Raw genomic sequence first — 16,664 nt, 5'->3', positions numbered from 1 at the left:
CTGGTTCGCCAGAAGCGGCTTTGTCATGCTGGCCACATGACCCGGAAGCTGTCTGCGGACAAACGCCGGCTCCCTTGGCCTATAGAGCGAGATGAGCGCCGCAACCCCAGAGTCGGACACGACTGGACCTGATGGTCAGGGGTCCCTTTACCCTTTACCTTTATGTGTGCTTGGGCCTAGGATCTTTTGCCTCACCTTCCCCACAATGATTCCCTGTTACTACTCAGCTTCAACAACAACAACAACAACAACGTGTCCCCGGATTCATTGAAAAAAATCTGGTAACCATAAGTCTTAATTGTGTGTCAGGATTGGACCCTTCACCCACCCCTTTGTTTCAAGGTGCAAGCAGCATTTCTGTGACAGCAGTTTTGCCTTGGGACAGGGGCATCTGGCATTCCTCTTCTTCCGCTCTTTATGATGCGCCATCCATTGTGCCCCCAACTCTGTTGTTACTCCACGGCCCAGCAGCAACCATTTTGTTACTGGCCCCCGCGGTGCTTTCTTCAAAGTCCTGCTGCACCCCCTGCCCCGTCCCCCGTGCTCCCTGGCCACCCGTTCTTGTTGGAACATGCGATCATGTGGCAAAAGAGAGGAGGCGCTGCCACCCACCCTCCGGGAGAGGGCGGGAAAAGGGGCAGCAGCCTAGGCAGAGGGAAGTAGGTCAGGGAGGGTGTTTGCCCCCAGCCTAGCCCACTCACTCTGCAAACCGGGCATCTGCAAGGCCGGGCTGCAAGGTTGGAGGGCAGTGAGCTGCCACGTTTGCAAAACAAGATGCATTTTATGCCAGTCAATGATTTGTAAAGACAATCCTTGTATGAGTCAAGACTTCGTCCGTTTTGGAGCTGCGCTGTATCTTTGGTACTTCTTTTAATAATGCGGTTTTTATTAAGAACAGGAAACCATGCAAATAATGGGTACTGATCACCAGATACAATACTGTATGTTTGTGCCTTTCTCCTTCTAGGCTGTGGTGATTCATGGTTCTTTCTTTTTCTTTCTTTCTGTTATGGTATAATCTCAAGAGTTGGAAGGGAGATCCACTCCCCTGCAACTCAGGACTTCGCAGATTTATAGAATAAGAGAACAAGAACATACGTTTAAAAGATTGGAAAATGTTTATGGAATATATGGGTGGGAGATTGTGTACACTTGAAAACGTTGGCAGCATTAAGATAAATTCAACAATGTAAATAAGTTTTGATGGGTGTAATAACCGAATACTGAATAGTTTAGTTTATGCAAAACATGTAGGAAATTATGATATGCAAAATGAACCATGGGAAGAGAAGGGAAGTCACTGATATTTTAAGGATGTTTAAATGAGTATTCTAAATTGTAAAACTGAAAAAAATTAATAAAAATTATATATATATATAAAAGGAAAGTTTGCATTCCTCCAACTCCTTTAAGTAATCACTAATGACATTAAAAATAAAACTCAATTCAAGCCCTGGGCCTAGACGAAAGGCGCTGGACCTCCAACTACCGTAACTGAGGAAGAGAAGCGCCTTGGAAACTTCGCGCACGCAGATTCTTTCTAAACTCACGGCAGCTCTGAATTCCCGCCCGCCTATTGGCCCCTCGTGGCACCCTCCTCTCTTCTGATTGGCTCGGGAGCTTAACGTGACGACGCTGCTCTACCCCGATCCACGGGCTTCAGTCTCCCCCACCCATGCTGGAACCGCCGTTCCCAGGATGCCCTGCGGATCGACCCACGAGGGGGCGGAGCTTACCGTCGCTCCTCCTCTTCCCTCTTCGGCCGCCCAGGCGAGAGTCGCGAGGCTGCTTCCTCCGCGCGGACTCCACTCCCCAGCATGCCTCGCGCGGGGTCAGGGAAGCGCTTCCGGCTGGAGGAGACCGTCGGCTGTAAACATCCCGGTAGGCAGAGCAAGGAGGGGGGATTTTGTAGGAAAATGGGCTTCTGTTGTTGTTTACTGCATTTGTGGCCCACGTAGGGCCTCAAGTAGGACAGCCAAACGCCTCTCCCTCCCCGGTTTATCCGCACCACAACAACCCTGCGAGGTGGGCCAGGCTGAGGGTGGGAAGGGGCTGCCCAAGTCACACCCCGGGAGAGCTTCATGGACTGGACTGGGTGGGGGGCGACGACGACTGTAGGGTTGCCACCTTTGTTCTGGCAAAATACAGGACGGGGTAGGGCGCGGGCAATTATATATACCAGGTATAGGCAACCTCTGCCCGCCAGATGTTTTGGGATTACAATTCCCATCATCCCTGACCACTAGTCCTGCTAGCTGTGGATCATGGGAGTTATAGTCTCAAAACATCTGGCGGGCCAAGGTTGCCTATGCCTGATACATACATAAAAGGTAAAGGAACCCCTGATGGTTAGGTCCAGTCGCGAATGACTCTGGGGTTGCGGCGCTCATCTCGTTTTACAGGCCGAGGGAGCCAGCGTTTGTACGCAGACAGTTTTTCTGGGTCATGTGGCCAGCATGACTAAGCCGCTTCTGGCGAAACTAGAGCAGTGCACGGAAATGCTGTTTAACTTCCCGTCTATTTGTGGTGGACTTTGCTAAAAGACTTACTGGAATCAAGATACACCACGTCCACAGCATTCCCATGATCCACCAATCTTGTAACTATATATATATATATATATAAAGTGATATTTTTCTGGCATGACTTGTTTTTGAGAAACCCATGCTCGGTCTTAGTAATCACAGCATCCTTTTCTATGTCTCATAGACCAAGTTGGGCACTACTTTCCTTTTGGGTGAATACAGAGGCAAAGTAGTTGTTGAGCAGTTCTGCCTTCTCTCCGTCCCCCATAGCACTTCTCTGTCTTCTTCACAGAGAGGACCTACGTCTTTCTTTTTCTTCCTCTTGCTTTGAAAGTAGCCAGAGAAACCTTTTAGAAATTATTTTTAACCTCTCTCACAAGCCTGAGCTTATTCTGAACCCCTGTCTGACCTCCCAGCAGCTGGGTGTGCTGTGAGGCCTGCAACTGCTGTCCTTTGCTCCTCTGGCCTAGAATTGGTGTCCAAGGTGAGGGCATGGAATCAGTCTTGCAGCTCAGGTGATACAGTTTGGATCCAACCAGTGCTAAAGGCAGTTGGGAGGGAGGTTACACCATGGTTAGTGGTGTCCCATCGGAGGAGACATTCCTTACGTGGAAGGGCTATAGCGTAGTGGCAGAGTACCTATTTTGCATGCAGAAAGTCCCAAGGTCAACTCCTAGCATCTCCAGATAGGCAAACCTCTGCCTGAAACCCTGGGGAGCTGCTGCCAGGCAGTGTAGGCAGTACTGAGCTCAATGAGCCCATGGTCTGACTCAGTAAAAGTCAGCTCCCTGTGTTCCTTTTACAGATTCCGCTTGGAGCTCAGATTGGGGCCTCACTGGACCAAGTCCTCCCAGGGAATCGGATGCCATGGCTCTCTCTGAGTGCTACATCGCAGTCAAGCTGGCAGATCAACCGCTGGCTCCCAAGTCCATTTTGCGCCTGCCAGAAACGGAGCTGGGCGAATGGCCCCTGGGGGGCTGCAGCATCTCCTACCTGAAACAGCTCATCACAGGGAAGCTGCAAGAATCTGTCCCCGACCCAGAACTCATTGGTGAGCTGCTGTTCTTAACTTCCTGTCATATCATCATCACCATCATCATCATAACTCCAGGTCATGAAATGCCCTGGCCACACCTACACCACACATTTAAAGCGGTGTCATGGCTTCCCCCAAACAATCTTGGGAAATGTAGTTTGTTCAGGGTGCTGAAAGTTGATCAGAGACCTGCACCCCATTCCTTTCACAGAGCTACAGTTCCTGGAGTTCCAGGGAAGAAGAATCCAGGTCTCAGAAACAAGGCTAACCACTCTGTTTCATGCAGGTGTAGCCATTGTTGAACGCCAGCTCCCACCATCCCTGACCACTAGTCATGATTGTTGTTGCTGATGAGCATTGGAGTCCAGCAACCAGGCTAAATCCAAGGTGTTACTATAACGCACTTAGCAACTAGGGACCAGTGTATCCATGAGATCTCCTTGCCCTGCATGTGCCCATTCAACAGCTTTGATTGGTAGAATTCACCCTATTGCAGGCACCACATAAGACTCACTCCACATTTGTAAGAACTCGATCCTTTAGTGTGGCAGCACCTAAACTCTGGAACTCCCTGCCTATTGATCTCAAGCAGGCACCTTCACTGTATTCCTTTTGGTGTCTGCTAAAATGTTCTTGAAAATTGTAAATTTATCTTGATATTATGTTTTTTCTTTCTACAATCAACCAGTGTATTAATTTTTATGAAACAGACAATTGGACATTTGGAGGGGGGCACCATGTTGTCCAGCTCTGGTTCAGAAAGCGGTGCTGGTACCTCCCCGGCCCACAAGCCCAGCTTTTTCACGTGTGCCATGCTGCACTGCCTGCCTTTCAGATCTGATCTACTGTGGACGGAAGCTGCGGGATGACCAGACACTTGAATTCTATGGCATCCAGTCCGGCTCCACAGTCCACGTCCTCCGAAAGTCCTGGCCAGAGCCAGAACAGAAGCCAGGTAAGCCGGGATGGGACCAACCACTTTGGGAACCACTGATCCAGCGCATGGTGCATGAAGGCCAAGATGTCCCTGCATCATCAAATCGCTGTTCTGTGTCCCCTTCGGGCACCTCAGAGAGTGGAATTGCAGAATATACCTGACTCTTGTCTCATGGATGCCTGCTGCTGCTGTTGCCTTTTGCTGACTGATTCCACCGAGTGTCTGATTTCTTGCTCTGCTCTTCTTCCCCCCAGAGCCAGTGGACAAAGTTGCCGCAGTCCGAGAGTTCCGGGTCCTGCACACCGCTCTGCACAGCAGTCCTGTCTTCAGGGATTCGGTGAGCATGGCTGATGCTTCCCCTTCTGGGCCCATTGCACCCCTTTCACAGGGAAGTGGAAACAGTCAATACGTTGCAGCTGCTGTTCTCAAAGGCAGCTTGTGGCTTTCTCTGTCGGCCTTGCTGATTTCTCTGTGTCCCCCACTCAGGTCTTCAAGATGCTGGGGAACAAGGAGTCGCTCGATCAGATCATTGTTGCTACCCCTGGCCTCAGCAGTGACCCAGTCGCTTTGGGTAGGTAGGCTTGGTGTGTAGGCAAAGACACGGCCATTCTGCGTTTATCTCAGGCTGTCATACCTGAGCTGGCACAAGTTTGACACTTAGATTTAACTGTGTGAGGTCAACCCGTCTTGTCTTCTTCAAACCCCTTCTACCACCTACTGCAGGTACCAGAAGCACTGCAATCCGGATACTGCCTTCAGTTCCCCTTATCATCCAGTTTTCTGACCCCCTCCCCAAACCAGGTGGTCAGTCAGCATGTTTTGCCAACTGAGCACGCTGAGTCCACATTGGGCAGGCTTTTTATGGGGTTCTCCCTGCCAAAATGTACTTATGCATACCTTGGGGTTCCTCTGAGTCTTCTTGGACTTCCTCCTTGTTCAAGGGTGGTGCCAGTTTGGTGGGTGATGGCAAAGTAAGTGACAGGGCTCTCCCTCTGTAGACTGGAAGTAGAGGGGGGATGATTAGGTGGAACCCTTGAATACAAGTTTGGGGGCGACACCAGTGGGGTACACCAGTGCACCCAGTTGGGAAATAGGATTTTGGAATAGGAGGACTTTTGTTTTGATCCAGGAGTGTTTCTGTTGTATCCTCAGAGGTTAGATGGCCATCTGCTGCGGATTCTTTAGCTGTGATTCCTGCATTGCAGGGAGTTGGACTAGAAAGGCCTCCAGCTGTTTTTGGACTACAGCTACCATCATCTCTAGCTAGCAAGGCCAGTGGTCAGGGATGATGGAAGTTGTAGGCCAAAAACAGCTGGAGGCCCAAGGTTGGGGAACACTGGACTAGCTGACTCTGCAGTTCTATCATTCAGTACTCTGATCTTCAGTACTTTCAGTTGGAAGGAGGTCCTTGTGGTTTCAGTGGATCTTCTTTCCAAGTAAATGTGCTTGGGGCTGCAGCAAAATGTTGTTGCACTACCCCTACCCCCAGGAAAACCCTAAATTAATGAGATTTCCAATCATATTTGGCTTCCTGACCGATAGGATTGATTGCTTCATGCGAAGTCAGTTTAGGTCTGTATTGCTTATAGGCTTCAGGTTTGCACTTTTTAAGGCAGGGGTTTCCTCTGGGGTTTCAGACAGGGCTCACAGACGGTGTTCAAAACTCCCATTGTTTTAGGCGCATTTTGCAACAGAATTTCATTAGCGTTAGTAGTTTCTGAGCTCTGACCACAGTATTGCAGTTAAAACTGCAGAGTGGAAGGAAAAGAGGACCTTCTTCTGCCTCCCCACTTTCAGCTACTCTCTGAAGTCTGGAGAAAAGACTCTCTTAGGAATATTAGGGGGGTGGGCAGGGGAAGGACTAGAGCACGTGAAAAATGAACATAATATTTTAGCTGCAGTACATTCATTTTCAGCTTTGTATTCTTGTTATTAAAAAGTGTGCCTAGACATTCCATTGTTGCAACCATATCCTAGGTTCATGGTACAATTAGCTCCTAGCTTTCATATATCAATTTCTAACACTGCTCACATATTCCTGTGCACCACTCTCAGATCTTCTGAAGTATATAAGTTTTCTTCTGAAGTATATAAATCTAAAGTATATAAATTCTGCAGTATGTAAATTTAATAATACAGTGGTACCTCAGGTTACATACGCTTCAGGTTACATACTCTGCTAACCCAGAAATAACGCTTCAGGTTAAGAACTTTGCTTCAGGATAAGAACAGAAATCGTGCTCTGGCGGCGCAGCGGCAGCGGGAGGCCCCATTCCCTAAAGTGGTGCTTCAGGTTAAGAACAGTTTCAGGTTAAGAACGGACCTCCGGAACGAATTAAGTACTTAACCAGAGGTACCACTGTAAAAATATTTCTTGGTGGATAGGATGTTACAAATTTTTCTTGTTGATTACAATAATTTCTTTGTCTGGCAGGTGTCTTGCAGGATAAGGATCTTTTCTCGGTCTTTGCTGACCCGAATATGTTGGACACGTAAGTTTTTGTTTAAACATCATAGACCTGAGTCCTGGTGTCCTCCTGAGTCACTCCAGAAAGAGATTTTCACAGACAAAACAGATTTCCTATCAAACTTCTTTTTTTTTTTAATAAGAATTTATTGAAATTTTCAAATAAAAAGACAGAAAAAAACATGAAAACATACAACTACAAACCACTACAAAACAAAATACAACATATAAACTACACCTAACTAAACAAAAATAAAAACAAATTTCAAAATATACTAAACTTATTCCAATCTTACTTAATAGACTTCCTCAAACCCTCTCTTCAGTGTTCATTTCAGATATACTTTAGTAACTTTGTAACAACTTTAAGTCTTCTTTAAAAACTTATCTACCTCATTATCAATCTCTATTAATCAAAACTTATTTTAATAATACAAAAAACCTTAATTCCTACATCTACCACACACATCCTATTTTAACCTAACCTATTATTGCTTTCGCCTTAACTGTCCACTGATTCCATTCAAATCTCTATCTTTTCACGTTTCTTTAAATAGTCTTTAAATTTCTTCCACTCTTCTTGCACCTTTCCCTCCCTCTGATCACGGAGTTTCGCTGTCAGTTCTGCGAGATCCATATATTCTATCATCTTGATCTGCCAGTCTTCAACTGTTGGTAGCTCTTCAGTTTTCCAATTTTTTGCAATCAAAATTCTAGCTGCTGTTGTGGCATACATAAAGAAAGTTCTGTCCTTACTGGGTATCTCATGGTTGGTCATGCCCAGCAGAAAGGCCTCTGGTTTCTTAGAGAAGGTGTTTTTCATTGTAAATTTTCTCCCGGAAGTCCTTTACCTTTGGGCATGTCCACCACATGTGATAGAAAGTACCTTCAACCTGCTTACACTTCCAACATTGATTACTCACATTATGGTACATCTTAGCTAATTTGACTGGTGTTAAATACCATCTATAAATCATTTTCATCATATTCTCTCTTAATACATTACATGCAGTAAAATTGATTCCTTCCCTCCACAGTTTTTCCCAGTCCTCCATCATTATATTATGACCCACATCTTTAGCCTAGTCAATCATCACTGATTTAACCATTTCATCTTTTGTATGCCACTCTAATAACAGTTTATACATTCTAGAAAGATTCTTTGTGTTTGGTTCAATTAGTTCAGTTTCCAACTTAGATTTTTCCGTTTGAAAACCTTGTTTTTTATCCAATTTGAAAACCTCATTTATCTGGTAATACTGTAACCAGTCAGTAACACCTTCCTTCAACTGCTCAAAACTTTTCAACTTAAAGTTCTGTCCTTCTTGTTCCAATATATCGGTATATTTCAGCCATCTTGCATGTTAGGTCTTTTATAAGCTTTAGCTTCCACTGGAGACAACCATCTCGGAGTTTTCCTCTCTAACAAGTCTTTGTTCCGCATCCAAACCTGATACAAGGAATTTCTTATAATATGATTTTTAAACGCTTTATGAGCTTTAACTTTATCATACCAAAGATACCAAATCTTTTGCTCCTGCCCCTGAAAAAAAGAGTCAAGATTTTTGTGGCGCTGGTTTTTTTTGCACCTGGCACCTATTTCCCTATGTGAAGGCATCTCAACCAGTTCTGAGTTACTGAACCATTTTTTAAAAAGTTTCGTTTCTGAATTGGTGAGTTCAAACTGATGAACTTGGATTGGAACTGAAGGCAAACCTTGCAATGTTTTAGGAAGAACGTTAGGATTTTTTCGTTATCACAAGCTGTTGGGCAGCAGAAAAGGCTGCCACGGAAGGAGGCAACTATATTTTGATAGAATTTTTTTTAAAGTCTGGATGGCCTACCTATCAGGGCTGTTGTAGGAGCTGGTTTCTGCCATTGGTGGGGCTGGGGTAGATGTCCTTGGAGGGCCCTGGGGCCGTTGGGCCTCCCCCAGCTGACTTGTTCTTGCCACTCTTTCTAGGCTCATCCCATCCCACCCTGCCTTGGTGAATGCCATTATCCTGGTTCTCCACTCCGTGGCCAGCAGCACCCCCTTGCCCACGGCAGAGACCTCCTCGCGCAGCATGCCTTCCAGCTCCTACCGGGACATGCCAGGTGAGCGAGGCGCTCCCACTTGGGGCTGAGAAGCAAATGTAGTGCATTTCTGATGTTTTGTAATTCTAAAATGGGGAGTTCGCACATCAGGATTTGTGCCGTCGGTATTGAATGGTGCCTGAGTTTGAGGAGAACCCTGTCCTTCCCTCTGGTCTCTTTTCTTGGGCAGGTGGCTTCCTGTTTGAAGGTCTCTCTGATGATGAAGACGATTTCCATCAGGTAATGTTGAAAAGACCCGAGAGTTGCGCTGGGTGTCCCTGGGAAGGACACGACGCCAAAGGACCATCCAGTCCTGCTTCCTGTTCCCACGGGGCCAACCAGATGCCTCTTCTGGCAAGCCCACCCGCAGGACAGGAGGGCGACTGTACTCAGCCCAATTGTGCTGACCATCAGCTGACATTTGGAAGCATACGGCCTCTGTTACTAGAGTTCTGCACACAGTTGCCCTGGCAACTGGCCATTGGTAGCCTTATCCCCCATGAATGTGTCTAAATTGTTCAAAAAGCAGCAATATCTACCTCTTACAGCAAATTCAGTGGTTTCACTCTGCTTGGAGGGCTTCCTAGTGTTTTGTTTTGAGTTGCTCACAATTCGGTTTCATTGGATGGTCCTGAGTTACAGGACTGTGAGAGAGGGAGAAAATCTTTCTGCACTATGCCTGATGTTATGCCTTGATCATGTCCCCTCTCCTTACCTTTTAGTTCAAAAAGTTGAAATATGTCATCTGTTCATGGATATGCAGCAAGACCGCACATTGCCTTAAAAAATATGTTGGGGTTGAATTTGATATGACTTGTAAGCTTTGGGAGGGAGCTGTCTGTTTTTTTATATTTTGGAGTGCCTTTTAAATATTAAGTGCTACTTAGATTTTTCACCACTGAATGGGAATCTCTCAGAGCGAAAACATACGCCTCGACTCTCAAATTCTTGAGCTGCCTTGTTCAAAACACAGGCCATACCACCGAATACCAGGTGCTTGGGGTAAAAACACCCTTCTTGGTGGGCTTCCCAGGGGCTTCAGGTCTGATCCAGAAGGGCCTTTCTTACGCTGGGCAGTTGGCAGGAGCTCTGTTTCGACTGGATTTGCCAGGATGCAACTGAATTGCACTCAAAAATAGCAAGAGTCTAGAAGCTGATTTCTCCTGCGGTTTGCATCGCGAGAGAAGTGAAGCAGGAGCAGAATGAACATTAGAAGAGCCCTGCAGGATCAGGCCAATAGCCCATCCAGTCAAGCATGCTGCCCTCACTGTGGCCCACCAGATGTCTCTGCAGGAAGCCCACAAGCAGGATCCAACCACAAGAGCCTCTCCTCTCCAGTACTTTCCAGCAACTGGTATTCGGAACCATTTACATCTCCCAACAGTGGAGGCAGAGTGCAGCCATCTTGGCTCGGAGCCATTGATAGCCCTCTCCCCCATGAATTTCTCTTAAGTGCGCAGAGTGCTTGCTGGCTTATCCTGATGTGCGAATGCAGCCAGTCTATGAAGTCATCCAAAGATCTCCCGGAACTCTACAGTACTTCCTTTCTAGAGAGGAAGCAGGTCTCTCTGTGGCAGGCAGAGACTCCTCTAGTGGGGATTCTGAATGTTCCCAACTGGTTCAGAAATAGAATCACTCTTAAAAAAACAAAACACGGAGGCCCCGCTCCTCTTGGGTTAGAACAGGAGTTGGGGAGTCAGCTGTGCAGTTGAAACAAACCTTTTTGTGCAAGCAGTGTGGTGTAGTGGTTAAGAGTGGTGGACTCGTAATCTGGTGAACCGGGTTTGCGTCTCCGCTCCTCCACATGCAGCTGCTGGGTGACCTTGGGCTAGTAGTCACACTTCTCTGAAGTCTCTCAGCCCCACTCACCTCACAGAGTGTTTGTTGTCGGGGAGGAAGGGAAAGGAGAATGTGAGCCGCTTTGAGACTCCTTTGGGTAGTGATAAAGCGGGATATCAAATCCAACACTCCCTCCTCCCTCCTCCTCCTCCCTCCTCTCCCTCCTCCTCCTCTCTCCTCCTCCTCTCTCTCTTCTTCTTCTTCTCCTCCTCCTCCCTCCTCCTCCTCCTCCTCCTCCTCCTCCTTCCTCTCTTCTTCTTTCTTTTCTTCTTCTTCCTTCTTCTTCTTCTTCTTCTTCTTCTTCTTCTTCTTCTCTTTCTTCTCTTCTTCTCCTCCTTCCTCCTCCTCCTACCTCCTCCTCCCCTCCCTCCTCCTCCCTCCTCCTCCTCCTCTTCTTCTTCTTCTTCTCTTCTTCTTCTTCTTTCTTCTTCTTCTTCTTCTTCTTCTTCTTCTTCTTCTTATTCTTCTTCTCTTCTTCATCTCTCCTCCTCCTCCCTCCTCCTCCTCCTCCTCCTCCTCCCCTCCTCCTTCTTCTTCTTCTTCTTCTTCTTCTTCTTCTTTTCTCCTCCTCCTCCTCCTCCTCCTCCTCCTCCTCCTCTTCTTCTTCTTCTTCTTCTTCTTCTTCTTCTTCTTCTTCTCCTCCTCCTCCTCCTCCTCCTCTTTGCTCTTGCAGAGCACAAGGACCACACCTTCCAGCAGCACCTCTGGGTCCCGCCCGGCATCCCTTGGCTACACTGGGGCAGCCGGCCCCAGGCCCATCACCCAGAGCGAATTGGCGACGGCCCTGGCTCTGGCCAGTACCCCTGAGAGCAGCTCCCACACTCCGACCCCAGGGACCCAGGTAAAAGGGAAGCATGGGGTGTGGCTGGATGCTGCTGGGCACATTCCAGAGGCATTCCTGGAGGTTGGACTAGATGACCCTGGGAGGCCCTTCCAACTCTAGGATTCTATGGTGTTAAAAAGACCTGGGGTGCAGGCCCGTTTCCTGCACATGCTGTATGCACACGTGTGCTTCTATGCCAGGGGTCAGGGGTTTATTCTCCAGCTGAGGGCCACATCCCCCTCATTGACAACTTGCTGGAGGCCAGGGGTGGGAGGGGCCTGGCACGAGAAGCCCTGGGGCTTGGGCCGTGTTGGCCATCTCCTTACAGTGCCCTCTTGGACACAAAGCACTGCCTTAGCGGTACAGGAGCTTCGGAGGGGGGTATTCTGCTCCCCCTGCAACAGGGATGAGGCAGCTGTGGCCCTCCAGGGGTTATTGGTGGCCTCCAGCTCCCATCCACCCTGACCATTGACTTTGCTGGCCCTGGTTGCTGGACTGGGAGTCCAGTATCGCCTGTAGAGCCACAAAGTTTCTCCACCCCTACAGTAAAGAGACCTGTAATGGGAAATCCTCTGTTCCCTTCTATGCACCAAAAGCACCTTCTTCCCCTCCCTCTTCCTTTTCCCAGGGGCATTCTTCAGGCACGTCTCCGATGTCCTCCAGCGTCCAGTCAGGAACGCCCATCACCAATGACCTCTTCAGCCAGGCCTTGCAGCACGCCTTGCAGGCTTCCGGGCAGCCAAACCTTCAGGTCCGTAACCTTCAGGCGCACCTGCCCATCCCAGTGGCGCAGTCGGCTTGGCCGATGCCTTCCTTGCTTTTGTCGCCTGGGCAGCGCACTGCGCCCACAAGCCACTTTTACAAGGAGGGCTCCTTCGGGAGAAAAACTGGGATGAAAATGTAATTAATAAATAAATCAACCTGGTGACATTACATCCTCTTTAACCACCCTACACCAGGTGGGTTAGGCTCAGGGCTAGCGACTTGCCCGGTTTCTTTATCTCTCCCCTACTCTGCCTTCCCTACTTGAAGCATTTAGTTTCATGACAACCCGGCAGGGCCGGTGAAGCCAAGCGGCCTGCCTGAGGCTGCCTGAGGTGATTGCAGGCACACCTGGATTTGCCCTGGGGATTTCCTGTGAGTTAAGCCTAGTGTTCTGCAGCCTCCATGTGCCACCTGCTTCTCCCAGAGCAGCTTTATGAGGTGGGTCAGGTAGACGATTATAATGATTGGTTTGTTGATTGATTGATTGATTACCCACCCTTCACCCTAAGGTCCCAGGGCAGGTTATAGCATTAAAAACATTTAAAACAATTTAAAACAACTTGCAACCATAGAATTAAGTTGGGTCCTAAAAACCTACACCTTGAGTATTCAAAGCCAGGGATGCAGCCTTCAGAATCCACCAGAAGCTGTGCAATAAAGGTGCCAGGCATAGCTCTGGACGAAAAGTTCCACAGCTTGGGCCACCACGGAGAAGGCCCTCTCCCCTTGTCCCCCATCAGGTATTGGGGGCCTGAGTCATTTAGGGCTTTCAAACATCAACCTTGAATTGGGCCTGGAAATGAACTGGCAACCACTGACTTGCCCAAGAGCACCGTGCCAACTTCTGCAGCCCTGGCTCTGGTTCTCTCCCACTGGCCCTCCAGATCCAGCCACCCCACTTGACTGTGTTGGGACTTGGGCTAACTCTGGTTCCTTCCCTCTCTTCCGCCTACAGAGCCAGTGGCAGCTGCAGCTGCAGCAGTTGCGGGACATGGGCATCCACGACGACGAGCTGAGCCTCCGAGCCCTCCAGGCCACTGGGGGGGATATCCAGGCCGCTCTGGAGCTCATATTTGCTGGAGGAGCCCCCTAATATCTCTGCATGCTTACCTGCGTGCCTCTGACGGAGAGGCCTTGGACCCTGGGAGGTTATTCTATTGCGCTTGATCCCTGCACCCACTGAGCCCATCCTCAGGCACCTGGCACCCACCATTGCCCTGTTTTCCGTCCATGCTGCACTGGGCCAGCCCAGAATCTTGCCCACCCTCCACTTTTCCTTGTCTGAAGAAAAGCCTTTTTAAGGCAGAGGGGCTGATGGACAGCAACAAGGCAGAAGCTGTGACTTTGGGATGGATTGTGATGAACCAGCAGCTGCTTCCAGGGCTGGGCCAAAAGACTCCGCACCCCAGACAGCTGGGTGCCCATGTTCCCCTGTGGGACGAAGATCGGGCACTGCCCTCTCTGAAGGGCACCTCCATCGTTCTGAATAACTTGCATGCTTTTTCCACCTGTGTTCATGGCTCTGTCTAGTTTGTATGACTCTCAGACACCTTAATTAAAGCTGTCCTTCTCCCAATAGGCTGTGCTTCTGTTGTCCATTAAGGTTTTTTTTTTAAAAAATAGATCTTTATTGTTATTTTAAAAAGTTACAAATAACACTAAAAGACAATTGACAAACATCAAGCAACTCAGAACAAGACAAGGCAAAACAAAACAAATAACAGAAAAGAAGAAAAATCTACATATTATACATAACTTACAATCGGTTCCGCATCTTCACAAAAAATTAAAAATGACTTCCAATTAATCTCACTGTATATAACTCTTTTTTCTACATTATCGCACATTTATTCCATTTATTCAGTTTTATTTTACTCTTTTTTATCTCTTAATTTACTCTATCTTGATTTTCCATCGGGTTCAGTCTAGATCTGTCATAAGGAAACTACCTACGCCATTGTTTACCAAATACTCCTTAAATAATTTCGATTCTTTATGGACTTTTTGTCTCGTTTGTCCTCTTATTCTTCCGGTACTCTTCGCTAGTTGTAAATATTCCACCATTAATATCTGCCAATCCAAAATTTTTGGTAACTCTTTGTTTTTCCAATTTCTGGCTATTAATATCCTGGCAGCTGTTATGCCATACAAAATATCCTTTTTGGTTCTTTGAGTTCCATTGGCACCATACTTAATAGAAAAACTTCTGGGTTTTTTCCTAAATGTACATTTTAATAGTTTCTTCAATTCTTCGTATACGTTGTTCCAAAAAACACAAACCTCCGAACAATACCACCACGTGTCCATTAAGGTTTTGAGCTTCTGGTGCCCAACTGACATCCGCCTAGTGCTCTCATGAAACAAGGGTGGACATCCAGCAAAGCTGAATATTGGAAGATTTAGGGCAGCTAAAAAACGGGACTTTTCCATGGAGTGCACAGTTAAGGCCTGGAACTGGCTCTCCCAAGAGGCAGGGCTGGCCACCTGGCAGCTTTAGAAGAGGATTGGGCAAATTCATGGAGGAGAGGGGGGATCAGTGGCTACTAGCCCCCATGGCTATGCTGTGCCTCCACGGTCAAGAGGCAGCAATGCTTCTGAATGCCAGTTGCTGGAAACCGCAGGAGGGGAGAGGGTTTCTGTTGTGCTTGGATCCTGCTTGCAAGCTTCCCACACAGGCACCTGGTTGTCCACTGTGAGAACAGGAGGCTGGACCAGATGGGCCATTGGCCTCATCCAGCAGGATCTTCTGATGTTCTTATGGGAGGACTGAAGGCAGATCAGGATTAAGGCAGGGACTGTAGCTGAGTGCAGAGTGCCTGCTTCGTGCATGCAAAAGGACAGGTTCAATTATGGCATCTCCAGATCCTGGATTTTTTTTTATAAAGATCAGGTAGCAGGTGAATGGGAAAGATCTCTTTCCTGAGATGTAGGTTTAAATATGCAGGTGATTCCGGTGGACATCTTCTGGAGGTGCATGGGGTAACAGACTATTCTCTATTAAAAAATAAATTCAATACATTAATCGACCCATTAAGAAAATCTATAATGAGCTGTGCTTAATATGCATTACCCTGAATATTTAATAAAATTATCAACATTTATTTAATTAGACCCAATGGTATGATGCTCAGTTCATCAAAATGCACACACCAGCAATATCCTTATCTGTAAATTCTGAAAATGCATGAAGAGTTTCAGTACAGTGGTACCTCTGGTTACGTACTTAATTCGTTCCGGAGGTCCGTTCTTAACCTGAAACTGTTCTTAACCTGAAGCACCACTTTAGGGAATGGAGCCTCCCGCTGCCGCTGCGCCGCCAGAGCATGATTTCTGTTCCTATCCTGAAGCAAAGTTCTTAACCTGAAGCGTTATTTCTGGGTTAGCGGAGTTCTTAACCTGAAGCGTATGTAACCCGAGGTACCACTGTACTAATTTGGCAATGCGTTGATCAAACAGTAAATAGTTTGAATACATATTATGTCAACCTTGAAAGCACCGAATCTTCAAGAATACTCTCAACTTTTTTTTCTTAACTGTGGGGATTCTTTTGCTGGCGCCTTCCGTGTGCAGGACGAAGTTGACCTCACACGGGATGCCAGTTGCAAGGGTAGGCAGCCTGCGGATGGGACGGCCGGTAATTCCGGAGCCTCCGGACGAAGAAGAACCGCTGGCTGCAATCTGAAGGTTTTCGAGTTCTGTGAGTTCGTGAAGATTGCCTCGTTGAAAAAGGTTGCAAGCGTCTGTCTGGTCCAAAAACTCCGAAGAGGAAAATAAAGCTAAAGGTGGCCAAAAACTGAGCGGCCAAATAAAAGGTTTTAAAGTAAAATGAAAATAAAACTACGAAGACTGCAGTCTGGAGGGTAACGGCTGTTGCTGCCCTGCGTGGATGGATGGTTTCGCTTTCGCTTTGCCTAGGCTTGTCACGCAACATTCTCTCTGGGCTTTTCCGCGCGTTCTCCACACCACAAACAGGGAGCGGCAGCTTTTTATTGAGTGAACAACCAACGTCATAATCAATACACAAACCAATCACAACACTGTTGCTGCCCTAATTTGGGCGGGAAGCAGATTAACTGACCATTCCGTTCTGCCACCACTTTCCATTCTTGGTAACATGGTTGTAGTAGTAGAGTCCTTTAAGTTCCTGGGCTCTATAATTTCTTATAACTTAAATTGGTCAAGCAACATCAATAGTA

The 16,664-nt window shown here is 47.4% G+C and overlaps 1 protein-coding gene across 2 annotated transcripts; it reads left to right on the top strand.

Annotated features, from left to right (window-relative positions):
- The first annotated feature begins 1,748 nt into the window (after positions 1 to 1,748).
- Positions 1,749 to 14,044, top strand: UBL7 (ubiquitin like 7). Of its 2 annotated transcripts, none has more exons than XM_033160179.1 (11): positions 1,749 to 1,881; positions 3,331 to 3,576; positions 4,397 to 4,516; positions 4,753 to 4,835; positions 4,985 to 5,069; positions 6,933 to 6,990; positions 8,929 to 9,062; positions 9,232 to 9,281; positions 11,554 to 11,721; positions 12,332 to 12,454; positions 13,424 to 14,044. In XM_033160179.1, the coding sequence occupies exons 1-11, from the start codon at positions 1,818 to 1,820 to the stop codon at positions 13,559 to 13,561; spliced, it is 1,269 nt and encodes a 422-aa protein (XP_033016070.1). In that variant the 5' UTR covers positions 1,749 to 1,817; the 3' UTR covers positions 13,562 to 14,044. The 2 variants fall into 2 exon arrangements, with proteins under 2 accessions (XP_033016070.1, XP_033016071.1); XM_033160180.1 differs by lacking the exon at positions 1,749 to 1,881 and adding an exon at positions 1,960 to 2,025.
- The last annotated feature ends 2,620 nt before the right edge of the window (positions 14,045 to 16,664 follow it).

Source organism: Lacerta agilis, chromosome 9, assembly GCF_009819535.1.
Source record: "Lacerta agilis isolate rLacAgi1 chromosome 9, rLacAgi1.pri, whole genome shotgun sequence".
In the NCBI taxonomy this organism is placed as follows: Eukaryota; Metazoa; Chordata; class Lepidosauria; order Squamata; family Lacertidae; genus Lacerta; species Lacerta agilis.
The sequence above is the reverse complement of the archived record's forward strand: the minus strand, read 5'-3'. Positions and strand labels throughout refer to the sequence as shown.